This window comes from Crinia signifera, chromosome 8 (genome assembly GCF_055691185.1).
Source record: "Crinia signifera chromosome 8, ASM5569118v1, whole genome shotgun sequence".
NCBI lineage: Eukaryota > Metazoa > Chordata > Amphibia > Anura > Myobatrachidae > Crinia > Crinia signifera.
The window spans coordinates 25,912,760-25,936,289 of record NC_139224.1 but is presented as its reverse complement, the minus strand read 5'-3'; the positions used below and the strand labels follow the sequence as shown (position 1 = coordinate 25,936,289).

General features: G+C 44.5%; 1 protein-coding gene across 1 annotated transcript in view; it reads right to left on the bottom strand.

Moving 5' to 3' along the window:
• Nucleotides 1–254: 254 nt before the first annotated feature.
• The window catches only part of SUCLG2 (succinate-CoA ligase GDP-forming subunit beta), a 212,155-nt gene continuing 188,879 nt past the window's right edge, over nt 255–23,530 (bottom strand). Inside the window, exon 11 of the mRNA XM_083156025.1 lies at nt 255–1,812. Within this exon, the coding sequence (XP_083012151.1) occupies nt 1,697–1,812 (116 nt within the window). The 3' untranslated portion in view covers nt 255–1,696. The remainder of the gene's footprint in view (nt 1,813–23,530) is intronic.

Sequence of the window (23,530 nt, the reverse complement as noted above, 5' to 3'; positions counted from 1 at the left end):
ATAGTGGAGTAATTAAATACTACCCCCAAACACCAACCCCTAACAATAATCTTTCTGGCCAATCATGGAGCTGTATTATGATTACATACAGGGCTTGGTGTGCAGTAAGCTCGGAGGCCCGAAGATGTAGCTAGGACTAAATCATGTGAATATTGCATTCTGCTATTGTATATATGAATGAGGGAGGGGGGGGGGGGGGGGTGCTAAATTGATCGACACACAATACCATAATTTACAGAAATGAACCAAGAGAGTCAAGACAAATTAATTTATTGTTTTAGTGTTTGTTACAACAGGAAATGAAGTGAGGACATGAGGTTTAAGGACGGATCATTTATATGTTGCAGCAAATCCACACAATACAGTATATGAATGACATGGTGAAAGGGTTAAAAAATACACAGATATCTTTACAGAGAACAGGAATGAAGACGGCACAAATGGTTTATATAATTGGTGGAAATCTGAGAACAAAGTCATACTGTAATTAGAAAGGACAATTTTAAGTTAAAAAGAAAAATAAGGGTGAAATACGCAAGAATCAGACCCGGTTTAATGACTATGGAGGAAAAAAAACAAAAGATGGAAGTCTGATTTCTTCTAAGTAGTTACCTGATAAATTAAATCAAGCAATAGGCTGAACATATTGAATGACTTGTATAGCGCACACACAGGCAGTAGGCAACAACAGTTGTACAGTGTAACAACCAGGCAAGCTGCCACCGTTTCACAACACTACGCGTTTCACATTCATTTAGGACTCTTCTGGGAATTTTTACTAAAGGGCGACTCAAGCTGGATTTAAAAGGGCAATAACAATATACGCAAATAATCATGCATTGTATTTATGTATTATTGCCCTTTTAAGCCCAGCCTTCCAAGACATTGAGCATTAGTGTCCTAGTGTTTAGTAAATATATCCCATAAGGGGGTATTCATCCCAGACAAATTTTTTGCCAGGGGCAAAAAAAAGACAAAGATTTGCCTATCAGTATTCAATCGCGGGCGTTTTCGGCCATGCTATTTCACTTTTTTTAAGGGGCGAATCAACATGGGTGAAAGAAGGAGCAAATTCGACAAAATTACGTAGATTCACAGCAAATTTGCTTAGCCGCATCAGCACAGGAAGTGAATACAGTAAGTCATATTCACTCTAAAAACGGGTGAAAATTGCAAATTTCTTGCCTGGTGAATAATTTGACCGGGACTGAATATCCCCCTTAGTTGGAATCCTTATGTTTTTCACTAAGAAGAACTGAACTGCAATACGAGCTGTACACTCTATTCTGGAAAAGGAGAGACTAGTAATATGTAGCTACCTGTATACTCTACAGTACAATGTAAATAGTATATATATATATATATATATATATATATATATATATACGGTGCATATATATATATATATATATATATATAAAATGCAATCGCGTTTTACGTGCCATATAAAATACAATCTGTCTACATACATTTTGCCAGCTTCACACCCTAATAAAACATAAAAAATTGGAAAATTTGTTGTATAAAAGCACCTTTTTGAAAATCATCACTATTATCTTCATTTCCCCCAATACATTGTTCAGAAATGATGTATGAATAGTTAATTTGTCCCTGATATTTCCACAGAATACTCAGATACATTCATTGTTAGAGGTTACTAGGTCTGTTCCAGGTATCGGATGTCTGGTGGAGTCCTTCACTTCTTCCGGATGCTGGCCACCGCCTTCTTGGCGGCATCGTCTAGGTCAATGGCTGAGGTTATGGGGAGTCCGCTCTCACTCAGGATACGTTTTGCCTCGTTGACATTTGTCCCTTGACAGGAAAGAGAAGGAACAGTCGTCAGTCACATCCCTAGTCAACAAGTACGAATATACGGCTCTGTGCACACAAACTAAGATTATTCATTGTGCTTACTGTAAATATAATGTATAATCAAATGTATAAAAAAAGGTATTTCAATTTCATCAAATAGCTAAATCAGCTTATTGATGAAAACACTAATTCCCAGCTTAATATGACACAATGATCAGTTAAAGACCAATTAGTAAGGCTATTTGACATTATTATATAGTATATAAAATGGGTAAAAACATACAATCACTATGAGTACTGTAACGTGGACTGTAGCAATAATATACGATCATAAACTGCAACAGAAAACAAAATATTAAACAAAACAATCCGGTTGCAGATTGCAACAATGTTTAAAGGTCCCCATACACGCTGCGATAAGCAGTGTGCAATGCGATGCGTTATTGGGTGGATCGCAACACATGCGTTTTGTGTCCGATGCGATCCGCGGGCAGTACAAAAAGCATGTGCTGCACATACTTTTTGTACTGCGATACCCGTGGGAGCGTGCGTCGCAAAGGACGCTGCTTAGCGCTTTCTTAACCACTTGTGTGGCACGGTTGCAATGTACTGTATGCGACCACACCAGCAACTGCATTATATGATCTTGTTTCAAATGATGCAACCAGTCAGATACACAATGTAAGCGGCTGCAGGAGACAATCTTCCTGCAGCTCCCTCTCTGGGAACTCCCAGTCCCCTCTGCTTCCTGCACCCTCACTGAGTGTCTGATTGGTCAGCACAGCAAAACCCCCACTCAGCGGCTGCAGACATTAGCAGCCCCTGGGGGAATGTAAACTTTAACATCCAGCTACCTCTGTATGTACCTGTTGGATGCACAGATAAAAATAAATTCAACTGACAATGGTCACAACGTCACTGATGTTCCTATGGTGACAATCGGATGGTCCGGTGTTTGCAAGGGAAAAACATTTTTTTTTTTAAATCACTTTGTATAAGTTTAAATAAAGGTTCTTCACATAAAAAAAAAACCCACGTCAATTTCTGAGAGTTTTTTTTAGAAAAAGTTAAGTAGTTAAAAAAACGTAAACACTGTTGTAATGAGCAACCTTTTTGTTTTCATTTCTTTTAAGTTCTGTTTTAATATCTACATAATAAAAACGTTAAAAAAACTCAGGTCGACCTTTCGACCCTGTCAACCAATACGTCAACCTATTTTAGGTGCACATTACCCAAATTGGGTCAACCCAATGACCCATACCCATCCAGTTTGTTAGTGCCAATGCAGAAGCTAGTGTAGGTGTTCTTCAAATTTCGACTGAACACTGAGTGAAACTATAAATGATAAAACAGCAGCGTTTCAGTCCCTATGTATAATACATTCATACTGTATAGCAGGACATCGAAGTTTGGGGAGATTTCATTTCCCTTGACATGATCTACTTTTGTACTGGTAAATATGGGGTGCCCCTGATCGGACTGCAAACCTCGTGATGAAGATGAAATGGAAGCCTCGGCGTCAGCCTATTTTTGCAGATTAAAAAGAAATGTCACTTATCAGCTAATTTTGAGATCCCATGTTGAGCTGCTAATTTAATCAGTGACATTGATCACACAGCGGTGGAACACACAACCCACACATGGGAAAGAAAAAAGGTTAACTGCATTCTAAAAAAGGTGATGTGGAAGCTGAATCCTGTGTAGAAGGAGAGAGGAGTGTTGCAGACTGGGGTGTGTACTGTTCAGCGGTGAACATATGAATATAAACATAAGAAGACCAGGGCTCAGTAACGGTGAGTGGCAGGGGATGCTGTAGTTGCTGGGAGGATGTATATAGACCAAAAAAACGTCTGAAGGTGCTGAACAACAAAGCAGAGGAGGGTTGTGTAACAGGCCACATGGCTCCGACAATGGCAGAGCTGCAATGCAGAATTATGAAGGACCAGATCTAAAATGTGCTGTTGAAAAGTTTTGTATTCAACAGTAAGAGGGTAATTGTGTAAGGGGTGGAAGGTGGACGTTTTGGTGGACTGTTTTGAAATTTGAAGTAAATGGGGTGGAATTTAAGTCTTCAAGGGGAAGATTTGGACAACCCTGGGGAGAAAAGGTGACCCCGAGCTGTGAGGCAAAGGAAGCATGAAGACCCTTGGCCCTTAAGAGGCTGTGGGTGTGGGAAGGGGACCTCTAAGTTTGGCAAAGGGAGGATCTGAAGACCCTTTCCCTTTAGTAAGCCTTTTTGCTCTGAGTGGCTGGAGAATAACAGGGCCCTTCTCCTTTAGGAGAGAGTACAAAGTCCCATGCCCGAGCACTCTTTTTTGCAATGTCCACTGGGTGTTGGAGCCACGCACCTCGTGCTTCAAGTAAGAATAAAGAACAAAACAAAAAAAAACTCATCAATAATTGTCTCCTGTGCATCATCTATAACCGTAGTTCTTAAACCAGGGTACAGAGTACCCCCGATGGTAGTCACTGGGATGATTAGTAGTATGCAAGGGTTGGGATCGTTTAGTCGACCATAACTAAGTCGACACCACTAGGTCGACATGCAGCAAGGTCGACATGGGTCAATGTCATCATGGGCTAGGTCGACAGTCAAAAGATCGACATGGGGTTTTTCACAGTTATTTTACCCCAATGTCGACCCAGTCGACATGGACAAAGTTTGAAGTGCACCACATCCTCTCGCATCGCTCGCCATGCTACGCTCAGCACACTATTTTATTCTCCCATTACGCCCTAGTGGATGGTAGGGCATGAAATACCACGTCGGCTCAAAAAACAGTGAAAAACCCCATGTCGAACTTTTGACTGTCGACCTAATGCTAGTGTCGACCTTGACCCATGTGGACCTAGTGTTGTCGACCTAATGACTGTATCCCGTATGCAATACCTGTCGAGACAGACCGGACTTATGTGTAAGGTTCTTGCAGAGGCGCAGTGAACCCGCCCACACATTTTCAATATGCATAAACCGGAATAAATCATTAACTTGACATTTTAAACCCCAATAGAACTGAGGAGCACAAAGGTAACGTCTGATTATAACGCCATCAAACCAATTATGGGGCCAGGTAAGTGAGAAGAAGCCGGCTCCACATTAACATTTCCTATGTACTTCTGCAGCTCTGAACCAAACGAGAACCAGCATTTCGCACGGAGCGTTCGCAGTAGCATTTAGGATGTAATAAACACATTGCTGGGAGCTAGAGAGCAATATATCTGCCCTTCGCTTTGCCGTTTGCCGGCGCTGGTGTAATTTGTTTAAAAATAATGATAATTTACAGCATACTTCATAATTACAGTGTAAACTGCGCACACACATTCTCTAAACGACCAAATAGTCTAATCTAGGCATTCTATGTGTTAATTAGCTTTAAAGGCATTTAGTGAGAGTGGCAGCAGCCGCATTCAGATGAGAGATGGTTTTTTACAGTGTACATGTATTATTGGGAGCGGATCTGCATCTCCTGGCTGGGGAAACCCAGGACAGAGAACACCTATGTACTGTACACTAGAGGCCGCCACTGCTCGCTGATTACAGCCACATATATACTGGGGATCTCAGAGGACTAAGTGCATCCATAAGGTTTCACACTATCCATTACCTTTATGTTGCCTTGACACCATGACAATTCATCTCTATTTTAACTCTGCACTGAGTCCTCCACTGTCCCAGAGCAATCTTCACCTTGTCCTTCCCTGCTACCACAGCAATCTTCACCACTCCACACTGTCCTTCCTGCTCCCCCAGCAATCTCCACCCTGCCCCCCCCCCTCCTACCCTCACCGCTCCCCCGGCACACTCTACCCTGCCTTTTCCACTCTCCCGACAATCTTCACCCTGTCCTCCCCGCTCCACACGGTCCTTCCTGCTCCCCCAGCAATCTTCAGCCTTCCCCCTCACCGCTCCCCCGGCACACTCTACCATGCCCTTTCCACTCCCCTGGCAATCTCCACCCTGCCCCCCAACCCTGCCCTCACTGCTCCCCCAGCACATTCCACCCTGCCCTTTCCACTCTCCTGACAATCTCCACCCTGTCCTCCCCGCTCCACACTGTCCTTCCAGCTCCCCCAGCAATCTTCACCCTGCCCCCTCCTGCCCTCACTGCTCCCCCGGCACACTCTACCCTGCCCTTACCACTCCCCCGGCAATCTTCATCCTGTCCTCCCCGCTCCCCCAGCAATCTCCACCCTGCCCTCACCGCTCCACCGGCACACTCTACCCTGCCCTTTCCACTCCCCTGGCAATCTCCACCCTGTACTTTCCACTCCCCCCCCCCCCCCACAATCACCACCCTGCCCTCCTCACTTCCCCCAGCAATCTTTACCCTGTCCGCTCCCCCAGCAATCTCCACTCTGTTTTCCCCGCTCCCAGTTCTAGTCTCTTGCCCACTTCCAAATCAAGCTCTTGATTCCATTTGACCCCTGATCCAGCTCTGGGATCTATCCACCACTAAAGTACATTCAGTTTTTTTTCCTTACTTGCACAACTGATCCCTGTCGCATGTCCCCATCCATTTCTAGACTCTTATCCATTTGTGGTCTCTTGCCAGTTTACCCATCCAATTCTGATCTCTGTCCCACTTCCCTATCCAGTTCCTAGGGGGGTGATTCAGGTTGCCTTGCAAAAGCAAACTCCTTTTTTTTTATTGGACAAAACCATGTGCACTGCAGGTGGGGCAGATGTAACATGTGTAGAGAGATAGAGAGTTAGATTTGGGTGGGGTGTGTACAAACTGACATCTATATTGCAGTGTAATAATAAAGCAGCCAGTATTTACCCTTCACAGAAACAAAATAACTCACCCAAATCTAACTCTCTCTGCACGTTACATCTGCCCCCCTGCAGTGCACATGGTTTTGCCCATTAGAGAGAGATTTTGCTTTTGCGAGCAAACCTAAATTAGGCCCCTAGTATCTTACTACTTTCCACATCCATTTCTGGTCTCTTTTCAACTCGCCCATTCTGTTCTGGTCTCCTACCTGCTTCCCCACCCTGTTCTGGATTCTAATCTGCTTCCCCTTCCAGTACCGGGTCTCTATACTGCTCCTGCTAAACAAATCTTGTTTCTTCTCCTCTTCTCCATCCAGTTAAACCGAGCCTACATACAACATATAGCTCGAGACGCCCAGCGTGACTGAGACGCTCTGAGAGGTGTAGCATGTCCTTTATTTAAACTGTGGGTCTTATATGCATCACGGATGCAGCAAAACTTTACTCGCAGTGATTTAATAACGTACAAAGTCGCACATGAAGCCCGATGGGACCCGGCAGCTGCATTGAGCACATTATACACAGAACTGGCCCACGGAGAGGGGCTGTTCTGCACAATTGAAGCCGCAATGTATGACGATGCATCTGTACTTCCAAGTTGTTGAATAACTGTTTGCCCAATCTTCTTCTGTATGCGATCCTCCTCCCGCTTTCCCCAGTATGCACCTCTCCTTTTCCTTACTTGTCTCTGCGTTCCCCTATTTCTTCAATGTTAATCTTTACACTCATGTATTCCTGTATCTGAGCCCTGGTACTTCCTGCTTCCACATTTCCTTTCTGCCTCCTGCACTACCTGCTTCCCAACCACCACAAACACAAAGACTCGTTCCTGGGTGGTGTCATGACTACTTCTGCAATTAATACGTACAGAAATCTATGCAAGGCTTAATGCCATCATAAGTCATTGAAGCTGATCTGTACCTATTAAGCTGTACTCATCGCTATTCCATAAACAACTAACGGCTCGCACTTGCTATTTAATCATACCTGTCTGGTTTCCTATTACTCTCAGTAGCATTCGGTAAAAGCCAGAAGTCTGGGAAGAAGAGGAATGTACGGGCTGCTCTTCTCTCCTTCTCCCTTGTCTGCTCTTAGCCTGTACGGAGGCTGCAATTAATGTGCCAATTTAATATTTTATAACTTTGATTCCTGACGCTGCTGCAGGAGATGGGAGCAGAAGGATGTTCTATTTTAATGTATTATAAAAGGAAGCCAAAATGTCATTCTGGGGAGCTGGTAATCATGATGCAGCTGTGCATGGGGTACAATACACTAAAATGTATCCATGGATTTTCTCAGAGGCTGAAATAACATCTAATTATAACGAAGCAGGATGCCGCTCAATAAACTAAATCATTGCTTTAAAAATTGGTTTTGCACTGAACTAGACAAATAAAACTGGAAAGAATCAAAAGAATGTATTTATTTTCAGCCACCTGCATAAAATGATAAGTACTGTAGTACAGAGGCAATGCTACCATACATACATACATAAACAGTACTATACAGATGGAAGGCCTTTAATCTTTGCAGGCTGGTGGTCGGATCGGCAGCCGCCGGAAGGGGATGCGCGTGCACAAGAGATGCACGCACATCCCCTTCAACCAGAGCTCCCCTGAGTCCCCACCGCCGGTTCCCAACGCCGGTTCCCAACGCCGTCCCCCACCCTGAAGTGGAGACGGGCAGGGTTCACGTCCCACCCTGCACGGTAACTGGTACGAGCTGCTGAGCCCCAAGTGCTGAACGAGAGGCACTCCATCTGTATTTAATATATATATATATATATATATATATATATATATATATATATATATATATATATATATATATATATATATAGAGCAAAAGAAGAGGGCACTCACCAATCGTTGAATGAAATTTGAAGAAAAAACGATTTATTGATGCTTACATGACAGGGCTAACGTTTCGGTCTTACACAGACCTTTGTCAAAGCCAAGCAATATAGAGAGCAGGTCCTTCCACCATGAACACCCAATTCATACTGGCCACCATAGCAGTATATATACCTGTTACACATCACATGGTACATCATACAGCCAATCACAGTCACATGGTATCAAACTAACATAATAGCAAACCTACATGGCTAATAAACATATTATATGGCAAGTTGGCATAGCGTTATATCCATCAGGGTCATTCAATAAGAAAAAAGTGGGACAAAAGGCTGAAACCAGGGTAAATCTAAGAAAAACTCCGCGAAAACTGGAAGTAGCGTGCGCTCCACGCTGTTGGAACGCACGCCAGATCCCGGAAGTGCCCATTCTACAGTGTCTGCGTGTCAGTGGTGAAAGCTGGATAATACATCCTGATCAAGTAGCGCAAACAGCGCCATATATGACAAGTTAGCATAGGATCAGAGGCAGAACTCTGGGAGGCAATGGAGTCATCTGCCGCCGGGCTCCTGCTCCCAAGGGGGCACCTCTCCTACCCTGCATGCTTGAATCACTTAATTGAAAGCCGTCTATAATGGTTCTGTGGCTGAATCCCCCTCCTAACAGGACTATAGACGTCAAACTCTTGTTATTTTCAACATAATATACATAACATACAGTATATTTATATAAAGTGTGGGGGGAGGGCATCAATTTTTATCTTGCCTCCGGGCCACTGGAACCAACTTACGCCACTGCATAGGATTATATCAATAAGGGTGACTTACTATGCAAAAACGGGACAGAGGGCTGAAAGAAAAGGTTAAAACAACATTCAACCCCGCGAAACCGGAAGTAGCGTGCGTTCCACGCTGTTGGAACGCACGCCAGATACCGGAAGTGCCTGTTTCACAGTGTCTGCGCATCAATAATAACCTCCCAGACCTGGAGGAAAGAATGGGCCGGATACTGCATCAGGTTAAGCAGCGCAAGCGGCACCATGGAAACTATATGTAAACAGTGCATATATGCCTGCACAGTGTCATCTTTGTATGGGCACAAAAAGAAAAAAGAAAAAATAAGCATTCTCACTGACAACTCACTGCAGAAACACTGATAATGGGCAATAAACTCAAGTATTAATAAAGAATTAATACATGCATCCCTCTGGTGGATACACGCTGCCAAGTCATTATGACAACCAATACAAACACAGATAATATGATAAAGGTTTAAGACTGCTATATAGGTGGTCAGGTGAACCTCACAGTATGCAAAAACAGTTTATACAAAATAACGAACAAGACAAACATATAACATATATATATATATATATATATATATATATAAAAAAGGCAGATGTCGACGATGTCGACCGTAGCCCTCCACTCAAAAAGAATGGGTAAAATGTAACATAGGATGCCTTATTATTATCCTATCTGACTCTACAAAAATCAGCTTCGGTTTACAAAAATACATTCAAGGAGTTGTACTCATTCAGTCCCTTCTGGGTAACTGTCCCCAACGTCGCAATCCATTTTGCCTCTCGCTGCTTTAATTTTCATTCCCGATCGCCTCCTCTCGGGAGTGGAGGTATGTGGTCGATGACCATACATTTGAGACTTGAGATAGAATGTCCCATACGAAGAAAATGTAGGGCCACCGGCTTATCACTTTTATTTGTATCAAGCGCTTGTCGAATTGAGTGGCGATGATTCGCCATGCGCTCTTTAAAACTGTGTGTCGTCATTCCGACGTACATTTGACCACACGGGCAGGTCAATGTGTAGATCACATGGTTAGATGTACAAGTCAGCCTGTGACGTATCTGTATCGACTTGCCACTATGCGGGTGGGAGAATGTCGAACCAGAGGACATTGACCTGCAGGTCGCGCAGTCCGCACATCGAAAACAGCCCTTGCGGCCAGGAGTAAGCCAGCTTGATGCTCCCTTAGCTGGTTGTAGGGTCGGTCTCAAGAGAAGCTGTTTTAAGTTAGGACCCCTACGATACGACAGCATAGGAGGTTTTTTGCTGATGTTCTGGAATTTGGCGTCAGACGTGATCACAGGCCAATGTTTTCTGACCACCTTTTCGAGGCGGTGGGAGTCGGTGTTAAAAGTGGATGTATAGATCATACGATCCTGATCAAATACACGCTTTATGTCAGTGGCCTCGAACTTTGCCCTAGCTTTAATCAGACAACGTTGGATGGTATAAGATGAGTACCCTCTTTCCAAAAAACGCTGTCCCATATCAGTCAGCTGTTCTTCCGCTAAAGTATCAGAGCTGTTATTCCTCATAACCCTTAGGAACTGAGAGATCGGAAGGCTCTCTTTGAGGGAGGGCGGGTGGTGACTTGTGGCGTAGAGGACAGTGTTCCGGTCGGTCTCTTTCCGAAAGAGGGTGGAGCTCAAAGTATGGCCATCCTTGTAAACGGTGACATCAAGGAAGTTCATTTTTTCACTATCGATGTTGTATGTGAAATTTATCGGATTGTCAAGCTGATTAAGAGACTGTACCATCTCAAAAAATTCTGCCTTGGTGCCATCCCACAATAGAAACACCGCGTCTATTAAGCGTTTATAGAACCGTATTTTGGAGCCAAAGCGTGGTAACAAGATAGTACTCTCGTACTGACCCATATATATGTTGGCATATGAGAGTGCCAGGTTGGAGCCCATGGCGGTGCCCGTCCGTTGGATATAATAGTCCTTACCATAGCTGAAATGGTTTCTGCTCAGTATCACTGATGCCAGTGCCAACAAAAATTCGGACGGGGGACCACCATGGGCACCAACCTGGAGTGCCAAACGTAAGGCCTCAACACCTCCCTCGTGCGGGATCACGGTGTACAAAGAGTTGACATCCATTGATGCCAACCACACACCCTCTGGGACCGGCCCCAGGTCCTTAATTTTAGATAAAAAGTCGGAAGTATCTTTGATGAAGCTTGGAAGTTGACACACCAGAGGCTGAAGGAAACTGTCAACAAAAACCGCCAGAGGCTGCAATATCGACCCCATGGCCGATATAATGGGCCTGCCGGGGGGTGCCTCCAGCGATTTGTGCACCTTCGGAAGAGTATATATAATCGGGCAGGTGGGATTATCGACCTTAAGATAGAGGGCAATCTTTTGATAGGTGCGGAACTTCCTGGAATTTATATATATATATATATATATATATATATATATATATATATATGGGGGATGGTGGCCTGGCACTCTCCCGGCAGCGTTCTCAGTACCCCGGTGCCCTTGAAGAACAAGTTTGTAGGCTTAGGAAAAAATCACGGCACTCCAGGGAAGTTTTTCAAAACGTGTAATAAAAAGAACCACACCAACGTTTCGGAGCTTGCTGCTCCTTTTTCAAGGTGAAAACAGGGTAATAAATGGCAATTTGCTGACACAGGATAAGTCGACCCAGTTTGTTGGGAGGAGGAAAAGTTGCTTTAGAGTTTTGGTGCAGTGGCGCCCTTAGCTCTCTTTGATTGCACAGCAATCCAACCCTTGGGGCTCACCAATTGTATGTGTTGTGACGCCCACAATAGGTCGACATGTCTTAGTAAATCGACATACTGACCACCGCTGACTTGAACCCAGTGTCACTGGGAACGATGTTGCTTTTTAATCATTTGTGTTTTTTTTGCCTTTTTCATATTGTATCTAGCATACCCACATTTAAGCTCAATGTTTGGAACACTGTCATCATGCTTATATTTTGTATTACTCTCACGCTTGTCACACCTCTTTCACAGACCACACCAATTGGAGTCCCCGGACAGCCCAGCCGCTATGGCAACGACGCTACGAATAGACAACATCCGACAGCGGAACGTCTGTGGCTTAGCAACTTAGACGCTCCCCCAGATGGGCGTGTTTTCCACCCGAGCCGCTGCCGCCGATCACTCAGCTGATTGAGTGACGTCACTGGGGTGCGCGAAGCCGTCCCGGCGGGCTGCTCCGGAGCCCAGCTGGTAAGTGTTTGGTCATTTACTGACTATGTATTTATGCAGGCTCATGTACAGTTGTATTTTATATGCCTCTGTTCTTGAAAAAAGTCTAAACAAGACTGAAACGTTGAACCACTTGAGCGGGTCCCTGTGTCGAATTTATTTGTCTTCTGTGACATCCTGTGAGTGCCGCCATATCCATGTGCTATATATATATATATATATATACACACATATACATACACACACACACACACACACACACACACACACAGATGGAGTGCCTCTCTCTATATACATATTGTAACTGGTTCAACCATGGCTGTACAGGTCTGATAACCTGGACCGGAGTTGTGTGCTTGAGAGCCCACCCGTCTCTCCCTCAAGCTCATTAACTCTTTACAGGGCAGTTGTGACCAAAGAAAATTATCTCTCTCTGGTGGAACTTACCCTGTTTCACCACAATATATCTATATGCATTTGCAATTGAGAGCGTCACTCCAGGATGTTATTCTCATCTGTGTGTCCTGAAGACGGGCAGCAGCCCAAATCGCTGTAAACTTAAAGCACAGTTTTTTTTTTTTCATTTTAAGAAGTCCTGGAGTGACGTTCTAAATTGCAATTATATAAAGGAGGACTGCGTCTTTCATGAGCGGTCACAATGGCAAGTACATGCTTTATACTTCAATTGAGCACTGGACTTTCTATACCATAATATGGAATCGGTACATCTGTCAGAATGAACTTAGGTCTACAGTCATTAGTTCAACCCCACTAGGTCGACTGGCAGGAAGGTCGACCTGACTTAAGGTCGACATGGGCCAAGGTCGACATGACTTAAGGTCGAATTTGCATAAAGGTCGACATGAGGAAGGTCGACTGGTCAAAAGGTCGACATGGGTTTTTCACTGTTTTTTTTATCCGAATGTCGACACAGTCGACATGGACACAGTTGGCAATGAGAATCGGACCCTCGCATCGCTCGCTTCGCTTGCAATGCTTCGGGCACGGTGCCTCGCTGCGCTCGGCACACTATTTTATTCTCCCACCACGCCCTAGTGGATGGTAGGGCATGAAATACCGCCTGTCGGCACATGTCGGCTCAAAAATCAGTGAAAAACCCATGTCGACCTTATGACCAGTCGACCTTCCTCATGTCAACCTTTATGCAAATTCGACCTTAAGTCATGTCGACCTTGGCCCATGTCGACCTTAAGTCAGGTCGACCTTCCTGCCAGTCGACCTAGTGGGGTCGACCTAATGACTGTAGACCTAAGTTCATTCTAATAGATGACCGCTTCCCCATAATATATGTATGGAAAGGTGAATGAATCAGAGTGAACAGAATTTATTGTAAAATCCCTTCAACGTAACCTTTGGCCACTGGGTGGTGTCGGAGAGCTGTACAAAGTTCAGAGCTCAGGTTAATTCGCTACACAGACACACATATAATGCACACAACACTAGATGTAACACAGTAAGAATAATGGCTTTAACACTTGTGACATAGCTCGGCTGTTATATGGCTATTTAAACACATTTAATTAGTAGTTAAATCAAATAAGCTTATTTTTCCCTTGACAGAACGCTTTAGAATACCTTGACATGTTAATATCATGTCACAATGTACAGATGTTGGTGCCTTATAAAAAGCAACGTCCCTGAGAGCCAGCCCAAGATTAACAAGACTATAAATCACGTAGACCTGTAAATGATGTTTGTGTGCCGCCATGGAAACACAGCTGATGCAGGGAGGATGGCGCTGTCCGAGGTCCTGATGCAAGGAAAGCTGCAGACAAATACATTTGTGGTGTAACGGTAGGTTGATCGACCTAAAGATGGTCGACATGGGACAAGGTCGACAGGTCATTAGGTCGACACGAGCATTAGGTTGACATGGTCTAGGTCGACAGTCAAAAGGTCGACATGGGGTTTTTCAATGTTTTTTGAGCCGAAATGTGCTGACAGGCGGTATTTCATGCCCTATCATCCACTAGGGCATGGTGGGAGAATAAAATAGTGTTCCGAGTGCAGCAAGGCACCGGGACCGAAGAATGGCGAGCACAGCGAGGGGCCAAGGTGCAGTTAATCCTGTGTCCATGTCGACCACTTAATCCTGTGTCCATGTCGACATTCGGGTAATAAAACGGTGAAAAACCCCATGTAGATATTTTGACTGTCGACCTAGAACATGTCGACCTAATGCTCGTGTCGACCTTATGACCTGTTGACCTTGTCCCATGTTGACCTAATGACCGTCAACCATCTTTAGGTCGGCCATATGATCCCATTCCATTTGTGGGTTCCATAATTTTAAATAGAGTAATCTACCAGTAATCAATGTTACGGTAACAATGCTCATCTTTCATTCAGTGTGTCTGAGTGCACCCTGTCTCTTCCAAAATCCGTGCAGTTCTCCTTTCCTGCATGGGGTGTCACTCTCTACTGTAGTCTAGCACAGGTCTGGTCTGCATATCAGTGCTGAAATACAGATCACACTGTGCTAGAAGCACCAAAGCAGAGCGATATCCCAGGCAGGGAGGAGGAACTACACAGGTTTTGGAAGATGCAGGGTGCTATATTAAACACAATTCCTACACATAGGAAGAGACTACATACATGAACAATCATCTTTTGGGACTTTGATCAAATAATCAGCTTATTGCATTGGTAATTAAGATATTAACATTACATCTTTGAGTGCCTGATATAAATAAAAGCTAATGCTGCAGTGGTACGGTATGAATAAGTGCTACAGCGCAGTACACACATTCCACCACGGAACATAAAATATTGCATAATATTAATGCGGAGTATAAATACCTGGTAAAACAGTAGTTCATATTTTGATTTGCAGTAGCAATATCAGTACCAGATAAAGTACATGTAAAACCAGTGATATGACTAAGACTATATATATATATATATATATATATATATATATAATCATCTGTAGGCACCTTGATAAAGTGGCAACACAGCCACGAAACGTTGGCATATCTACGCCTCTGTGTATTTCTTCTGTGCGAGTGCCGCCGCCCCCCCTACACCCTATATATATATATATATATATATTTTATATTGTTTTAATTCAGGAAACAATATAGTTATTTTATGAGCACCTTGTACTGCTGATTGCTGCCGGACCCACTGTGGATTGCTGAGATTCACTTTGCTGGGACAACAGATTTACCTGCACAATTAACCATGATCACTATGTATTTAAGGAACTGTTTTATTTTATTACAAACAAATCTGAATAGTTCAAACTTTTATATGAAGTATTTATATTCCTTTTATCATCAGATGTGTGTTGGACGAAACGTGTAACAGAAAAGGTGCGTCGTATGACATGATGTAGGCAGGGGTAAACTATTGTTTACCGTGGGCATGGAATGTCATGACCAATTGTTTAGTACAGGGTGACAAAAACTCAGTTCTCAAGACCCCAAACCCTTCATGCTTTCCTGGCCACCCAGCAGCTCCCAAGTGCAGGGGGCTTGGCAACAACATGGTCAACCCGCTTTGCCATTCCACACTTCATGCCATGAGGGAGCTGGGAACCGATGCTGTATTAGTCATGTTAATCACATGAGCAAAGCTCCTCCCTGCCCATTTGACAGGGGAAGTGGGCGGTGTCAGGGTAGGAGGGTCTACTCAGCCAGGAGTCTAGAACTCCTCGAGATCCAAGCCTCTCCCACACATGTTGGGAAAGTAGGAAAGCACGGGTGGGAACATAAATACTGGTGCAAAAGAAAAAAGTGGTGTTACCAACAGCAGCCACCAAAATTATATCCGCCTTTTCTAGGGCACAGGTTCTCAAACTCGGTCCTCAGTGCCTGTTTTCCTGGTCTCAACACAAGTGAAATAATTAGTTCCACCTGTGGATCTTATAAAATGTACCAGTGAGTAATGAATGCACCTGTGCACCTGCCGGGTGACCTGGAAAATGTGAACTGCGTGGGATCCTGAGGACAAAGTTTGAGAACCACTGGTCCCGGGTCTTTGAGAACAGAACCACTGTTCTGCTTTTCATGCATACCGCCCAATGTTTTCCCCCTAATTTTATTTACAGTCGCTGTATCTTTCATGAGCATTCAACTTTCCATTTACAATTAATAACGAACCCTCCAATCACTCAAAGCAAGAACATATTAGATGACATGTTGCCACAAACTACATTCCCACGTCTTCAGTGTTTATACCATTGCCATTTAATGCTGGGGGGATTACGCCTTCCACAGCAAAAAAAGCAACACAACATACAGCACAAAGGCACTCTGAATGCCCTATAAAACTGTCTTATCGCTGATTTATATTCAATACCTCCTATAACAAAACCCAATAATCCTCCTTCTCAGCTGGTGGCCATCCTCTTGATTAGTTGAGTAAATATACGCAATTAGAAAGTTACCATGTTCAAAGGGGCCGGTAATCCCTCCCTCAGCCCCTGATCCGGCAGCCTGTAATTATTATACAGTTGGCAACAAAGATTTGCTCATAAAATCCCACTAAATCGAGGCAGATTTGACTGATTAAAATTTTCTTCATCAAGACATTTGTAATACATTGAATGAGGACAAAGATTATTTAATTCACCGTAGAGACCATCAGCCTAAGCTTCCTACAGGAAAATGTGATAAACAAGGAACTATACTACAAACCCCACAGGGGTGAATCAGAAGAATACAGTATTTTATAGGAGCAATCTTGCATGTTGCAGTAACAAAGGTATTTAGTGAAATCACCCATTCTCACCAGGTCACCCAGCCACTGGCCATCCCTACCAGTGATGTCATTGAGAGCAAGGGCCCCTCCTAACATACAGTCTCAGCTACAAACTGCAGGGGGAGCCACAGTCAGCGCGCTAGCTATATTTTTTTAACTAAACTGTTATACCCCATTCACACCAGAAATGTAGGGACAAACCCGGGAATTCAGTTCCCGGGACAAGCAGGGACATTCCCGGGTTTGGACCCATTCACACCAGAAATGTCCCTGCATTTTCTGGTGTGAGAAGGGGGCGGGAAGGAGGCCGGCAGGAGGTGGGGAGGAGGCGGGCAGGCGGCGGGATGGCGGCGGAGGTGGGGAGAATACTCACCCCGGTTGCTGGTCCTAACCTGTACCTTTCACACCAGCCAGGTCCCCGGGTTGAACCCGGGAACAACCCTGGTACCTAGCCGGGTTGAAATTTGCCCGGGATTTTGTCCCGGGAACCTTTCACAAAAGCGCTAGTACCGGGTTGTTCCCGGACTCAACCCGGGAATTTAGGCTGGTGTGAATGGGGTATTAGTTAGCTAAAGAAATATTATTAGGCTGCTTTTCTACTACATAGCCTTTTTTGATACCACTATATATATATATTACCCTTTTAGGATTAGGGAGACTATCATTTTTTATGTTAACCTATGAGTGCTCTTCACACCGTTGTAAGGGGCTGCGCCCCCTTAACCTGGGAACGCAGTTATTGTGTGAGTGAGGTTTGGGTGGTCTTGGTGGGGAGGAGGTGCTTGGGGGAGGTGTGGGTGGTGTAGTTTGGTTAGGTGCAGGGCCGCATGTGGGTGTTGTGGGTGGGGGTGCTGTAGTTGGGTTGGGGATGGACAGCAGGGGGGGGGTGCCGCCGCTGTTGAAGGGTCTGGCGCGGGGTTGGCGTGAGTGAGGGAAGTGTTTTGTGCATGCTGTGGATGGGGGAGAGGGTGGCTTGTCGTGGGAGAGGGGCAGGTGTGGGTGTACTGCGGGTGGTAGAGGTGTGGTTGTGGTATTTTGTTTTGCACGTGGATGCTGGGGTGCTGTGGGTGGTGGAAGATTGGGTGCGGTGGTGCCGTGGGTGGGTGTAGTATTGGCGTGGGAGGGTGGGGTGCAAGGGTGACATGGGTGGGGAGGGTGTTTGGGTGTGGTGCGGGTGAGGGGGGGGGGGTTAGTGGAACCTGGTGGGGAATGAGGAGGTGGGTTGTTGACGCTGGGGATGGTGCTGGAGGATTGTGGCTAGGGGGGGGGGGGGGCTGGGGAACCTGCCAGGGGAAAGAGGAGGTGCGCCGGTGAGACTGCTGGAAGATCGCAAGGGGGGCGGTGTGGCTGGGGATGCTGCAGGGGGATTGTGGAGGGGCTGGGGATAATGGTAGAGGGGGGGTGGCTGGGGACACTGGTGGGAGATTGGGGGGGCAACAACTTGCCGGGGGAATGAGGAGGTGCGCTGGTGACAGTGCTGGGAGATTGCAGGGGGCGAGAGAAGGGGGAATGAGAAATGAGTCCCTCCAATTGACTGACTGTGGCACAGATAGCCTTCTCTGCCAGTCATATTACCCTCAACACCAGGGGTGGCTAGACCGGTCCTCAAGATCTACCAACAGGTCATGTATATCAGGCAACCTGTGGATCTATACTAGGAATGAATGCAGCAGGTTTGAAAATGTGACAGTTAGTAATGACTACAGCTGTGCACAAGACAGGTGATCTGGGAAATGTGACAGTAATGACTACAGCTGTGCACCAGCTAGGTGATCTGGGGAATGTGACAGTTAGTAATGACTACAGCTGTGCACCAGCTAGGTGATCTGGGGAATGTGACAGTAATGACTACAGCTGTGTACCAGCTAGGTGATCTGGGACATGTGACAGTAATGACTACAGCTGTGCACCAGCTAGGTGATCTGGGGAATGTGACAGTTAGTAATGACTACAGCTGTGCACCAGCTAGGTGATCTGGGGAATGTGACAGTAATAACTACAGCTGTGTACCAGCTAGGTGATCTGGAAAATGTGGACCGTCAGTAGATCACGAGGACCGGCTTGGCCACCTCTGCTCTACACCATTTGCCAGTCACCAGTAGCATAAGAACCCCTCTTCCAATAGCCTGTAGCATGAAGAAGCCATTTGAGACATACTGCCTGTTACACCAAGACGCCCAAACAGCCAGGGACCATGATGACTATGGATGAAATCGTTGCAAGTGCAGAGTGACCAGTTTACAGGTTCAGCAAGTGTCATACAGGGCATATCCTTAGCAGTTTCCTATAGCAATTATGAACTACAAGACTTACATGGTGATCACTAAACACCAGTTAACAATTCAGCAATATTACCCCTTCATTATAATAAACAATACTGTACTTTTGCTAAAATTAAATAATAATTTTTACAACAAAATATTGATAAAATAGAATCCGCTCATACGAGATATATATTCTCCTTATTGTATACAATTCCAATGCTGCCGGCACTCCAGGTGAAGATTGCAACTTGCTCCAGGTGCCAGAGTAAAAAAAATAGCAGTCCAATAACCCCGCAATGGGGTAACAAACGGCACTCAGGAGACTTGGGTGACAAAAACATATATATTGTGGTCACATAAGTGGAACGTTTCGGGGGAATTAAACCTCTTCTTCAGCCCCAACCTACAGCCTCCTTATTGTATACATAATTATTCCAGCCATATAAGTGTACTGTGATTTCTTCTAAAAACCCGTAGCTTAGTAAATCTGGGGTGTCTACATTATATTTCGAAGCATGAAAATATCGGTGGTACTTCAAAGCCAGATTAATAAAAATAATTATGTGTTGGCTTCTGCCAACCTGGACCTTAAATAGACGCAATACAATCACGCCGGTAAAAAACACTGGAAAGCCCCAGAAAATCTAAACTGTTGCTTTAAAAAAATTATGTTACACATTAAAAAACAGACCAGAATTTTTTACATAAATATTTTCCCATTTTTAACATCATACATTTGGTGATATAAGCTTCAGGTTGAAATGATTAACGCATTTCGCTTTTAATCAATCTGAAAATGAAAACCCATCTATCGGTTGGCAGGTACATTATGTTATAGTATAAGGATTGAACAACTGTCAAAGTGCGTCCCCTTAGTGGTGGTTATTATGAGCCACGAAAGGTGGCTGCGGGAAGATGGAACAAAAAACATTTACTCTGAAGTTCCACCTAGAGGTCCACATAAAAGTACTAAGCGGAGAGAACTTCTGTGGTCCGATGGGATCAAGATAAAACTTTTTAACCTCAACACAGATTTGTACTTCATCCCAATAACAAGATCCCGACTGAGGGGAGTATTCAATTATATATATATGTGCATCGAATCCTGTTTACGATTCGCTGCACATTCGCAGGGTTCAGGAGGGTTGCAGCAATCGCTGCCAGCCCTCCCTGTCATCCTATTCAATGCAGCAGGGGCTCGCTGCCCCTGCTGGCGAATTTTAACCCCTGCGGGGTACGGCGGCAGGCAGGGAGATGTAAGCCTCCCCGCCTGCCCCAGAATTTGTGGGGGAGGGCTCCCGGGGCACAGGCAGCAGAGGCTGCCCCCCGGGAGGGGCAGGGGTAGGGAGCCGGGGCAGGGGTAAGGAGCTGCTCCTCTGGTCCCGCAGAGGAGCCGAGTAAAGTGATTATATGAATATCTAATGAGCGGCTCCCGGCCCCCTGCTGTTGAAAGTGTAAAAAAAAAAAAAAAGTTAAAAAAGAAATTCAGTAAAAATTAAATATATATTAATGTGCTTCAAGCTCATGAATAAAAAATAGCATGCCCCTTCACAGAAAAAAAATATCTGATTTTTTTGACACCAAAAAACAAAACAAAAACCCTTTATTTTAAAAGATCACTTTCCAGTTCACCGTAAAAAGATGTCGAAAATGGTGAATCATGACAAAAATCAAGTAGAAAGCAATTCGCCATCCTAGCATTGAATACACTCTCTGCGAATCCCAGTGAAAACCCCATTGAAATACACCAGCGAATTGCAGCGAGCATGAAACGGAGAACTGGCCGGCATTCAGCGAACATTGAATGGGGTCAATCACATTTTCAGTGAAAACAGCCCGATTCGCCGAAAAAAGATGGTGAATCGGGAGCAAAATAGGTGAAGATTAGATGGAGAAAGATATGGGTAAATCTTGGAAGAAAGAGACCAAAGAGTGAGAAGATCTATATTGCAGCAGCACAAATGATCCAAACATAAAGCAAAAGCCAGAAAGAGGTGGGTGTTATATATACACACAATAATAATAATAATAATGATAATAATGTTATAGAGGAGATCAGTCATTGGCCAGACCACAATTCCATCAAGAAACAGAGAAATTATTTAAAAATTCACCAAAATCCAGGTCCTGATTAAAGGTTCCAGGTGCCCTAGGCTCATACACATGTAGCGCCCCATGTAACGCTGCTAAACACGTGTATGGGAACTCAGGGACTCCCCAGTCATACTGCCCATGTGCGTGTAACGGAGGTTATACAACTGGCACGTAGGATCTAATGCTTGTGGCATGGGATGGAGACTTTGGCTTTAGGCTGCCCAGCTGGCACTGTATCACAATGTACATAATGTAATGGTTCCATCAGTAAAGGTGCCCATACACTAGTAAGATTTATCTTCAGATCTGGCTGGTTGGAACAAAAACATGGTTATGGATGAGTGACAGTTTGGCAATTTTCCAGCATTTCCAAGCAAATGGTCAACTGTCATTTGCTCTCATCCATAACCATGTGTTCGTTCCAACCAGACAGATCTGCAGATAAATCTGCTTGTGTATGGCCACCTTTAGTCACATTGGCACAACCACCTGGCAGTCACCTTAAGAACTTTACCCCCCACAGCACATCAGGATGGGTGATAGCCAACAAGCATGGAATAAATTAGGCCTTCATTTTTTTTCCCTCAGCTGTCATGTGCAAGGCGGCCCCCAGTCCTGGTGCCCTAGGCTGCAGCCTAATTAGCCTATTGGTTAATCAAGTAATGCCAACATCACCATAAAGCCCAATTACAAACAACAATGCATGGTATGAGCATTGGGCACTTTGAGAAACAGCAGTTTAAAGTGCCCTAAAGCCTCATTTTCATTTTGTTTTGTCTCAAGTGAATAAATAATGGGCACACGTACTGCAATGCAAATCAATAGCTCTGCCCCTTTACAAATAATTGTATTCCCCACTTTGCACAATTTCAAAATGAATTATTTTTATTGATATATTTAAATGACAGAATATTTTTATGTTGATCAGTGGCTGTCATTCCAAAATGACTGTTGGTGATGCAACTTCGCAAACAAAGAGTAATATTGCCAAGAGTTTTAATTCTTTTATAGCCATTGTAAAAACTTGTATGTGAAAAGAAAACACTGCAGTAAAAATCCATCTTGATCATGTATTATAGATCAGGTCATGTAACTGAGTAGTTTGTTATTGTTCATTAACAATAAAATATAACATTTTTAGTGTTTCACTATATTCCTGACACTAGAACATACAGATAATGTTCTCACATCTCCCAAGGACAACATACTGTAGGTGCTGTATACCAGCATTATAAGACTCTCCAACAGCCTCCAAACGTTCAAGCGTTCCCTGAAAACTCACCTCTTCAGGCAAGCCTATCATATTTCAGTATCACACACATATAGCTTCCCTTCTGGACTTGCAACTTGGTGGGACTGCTATGCTATTACTGGTGCCTGTCCTTGTGTTTCCCTCCTATGTCCCTATAGATTGTAAGCTTGCAGCAGGGCCCTCTTCCCTCCAAGTCTGTCTGTTGTTTTATCAGTACTGTAAAGCGCAACAGAATCTGCTGCACTATTTAAGAAACTGTAACGGAATGCGGGGCTTTTGTTACCTGCTGCCGTCTGCCCGGGACCTGCTCTCCCAGCTCTATTTTGGCAGTGCCTTCCTCCCTCCCCTTACCACTTGGCATAATGCCGCCGCCGGTTCCTGCCACATCAGTGAATCAGTCCCGGCTCTCCCTGCTCCTGCTAATAAAAAATTACATTTAGAAAATGGCTGCCCCCATACTGCAGACAGTTTTTGAGGATGCTAGAGGAGGCGGCGGCCTCCTCTAGCTTCCTTAAATACGGTCTGCTGTACGGGGGCAGCCATTTTCTTAGTGTCACCTTTCATTAGCAGGAGCCGGGACATCAGGAAGAGCCAGGACCACAGATTGATGCGACAGGTACCGGCGGCTGCATTATGCCGAGCGGTAATGGCGGGCGGGGAATGGGATGCTGCCAAAATTAGCGGCGGAGGGGAGCATATTTATTAGTTACGCCACTGGCTGCGCTATATAAGAAACTGATAATAAATATATAAATAA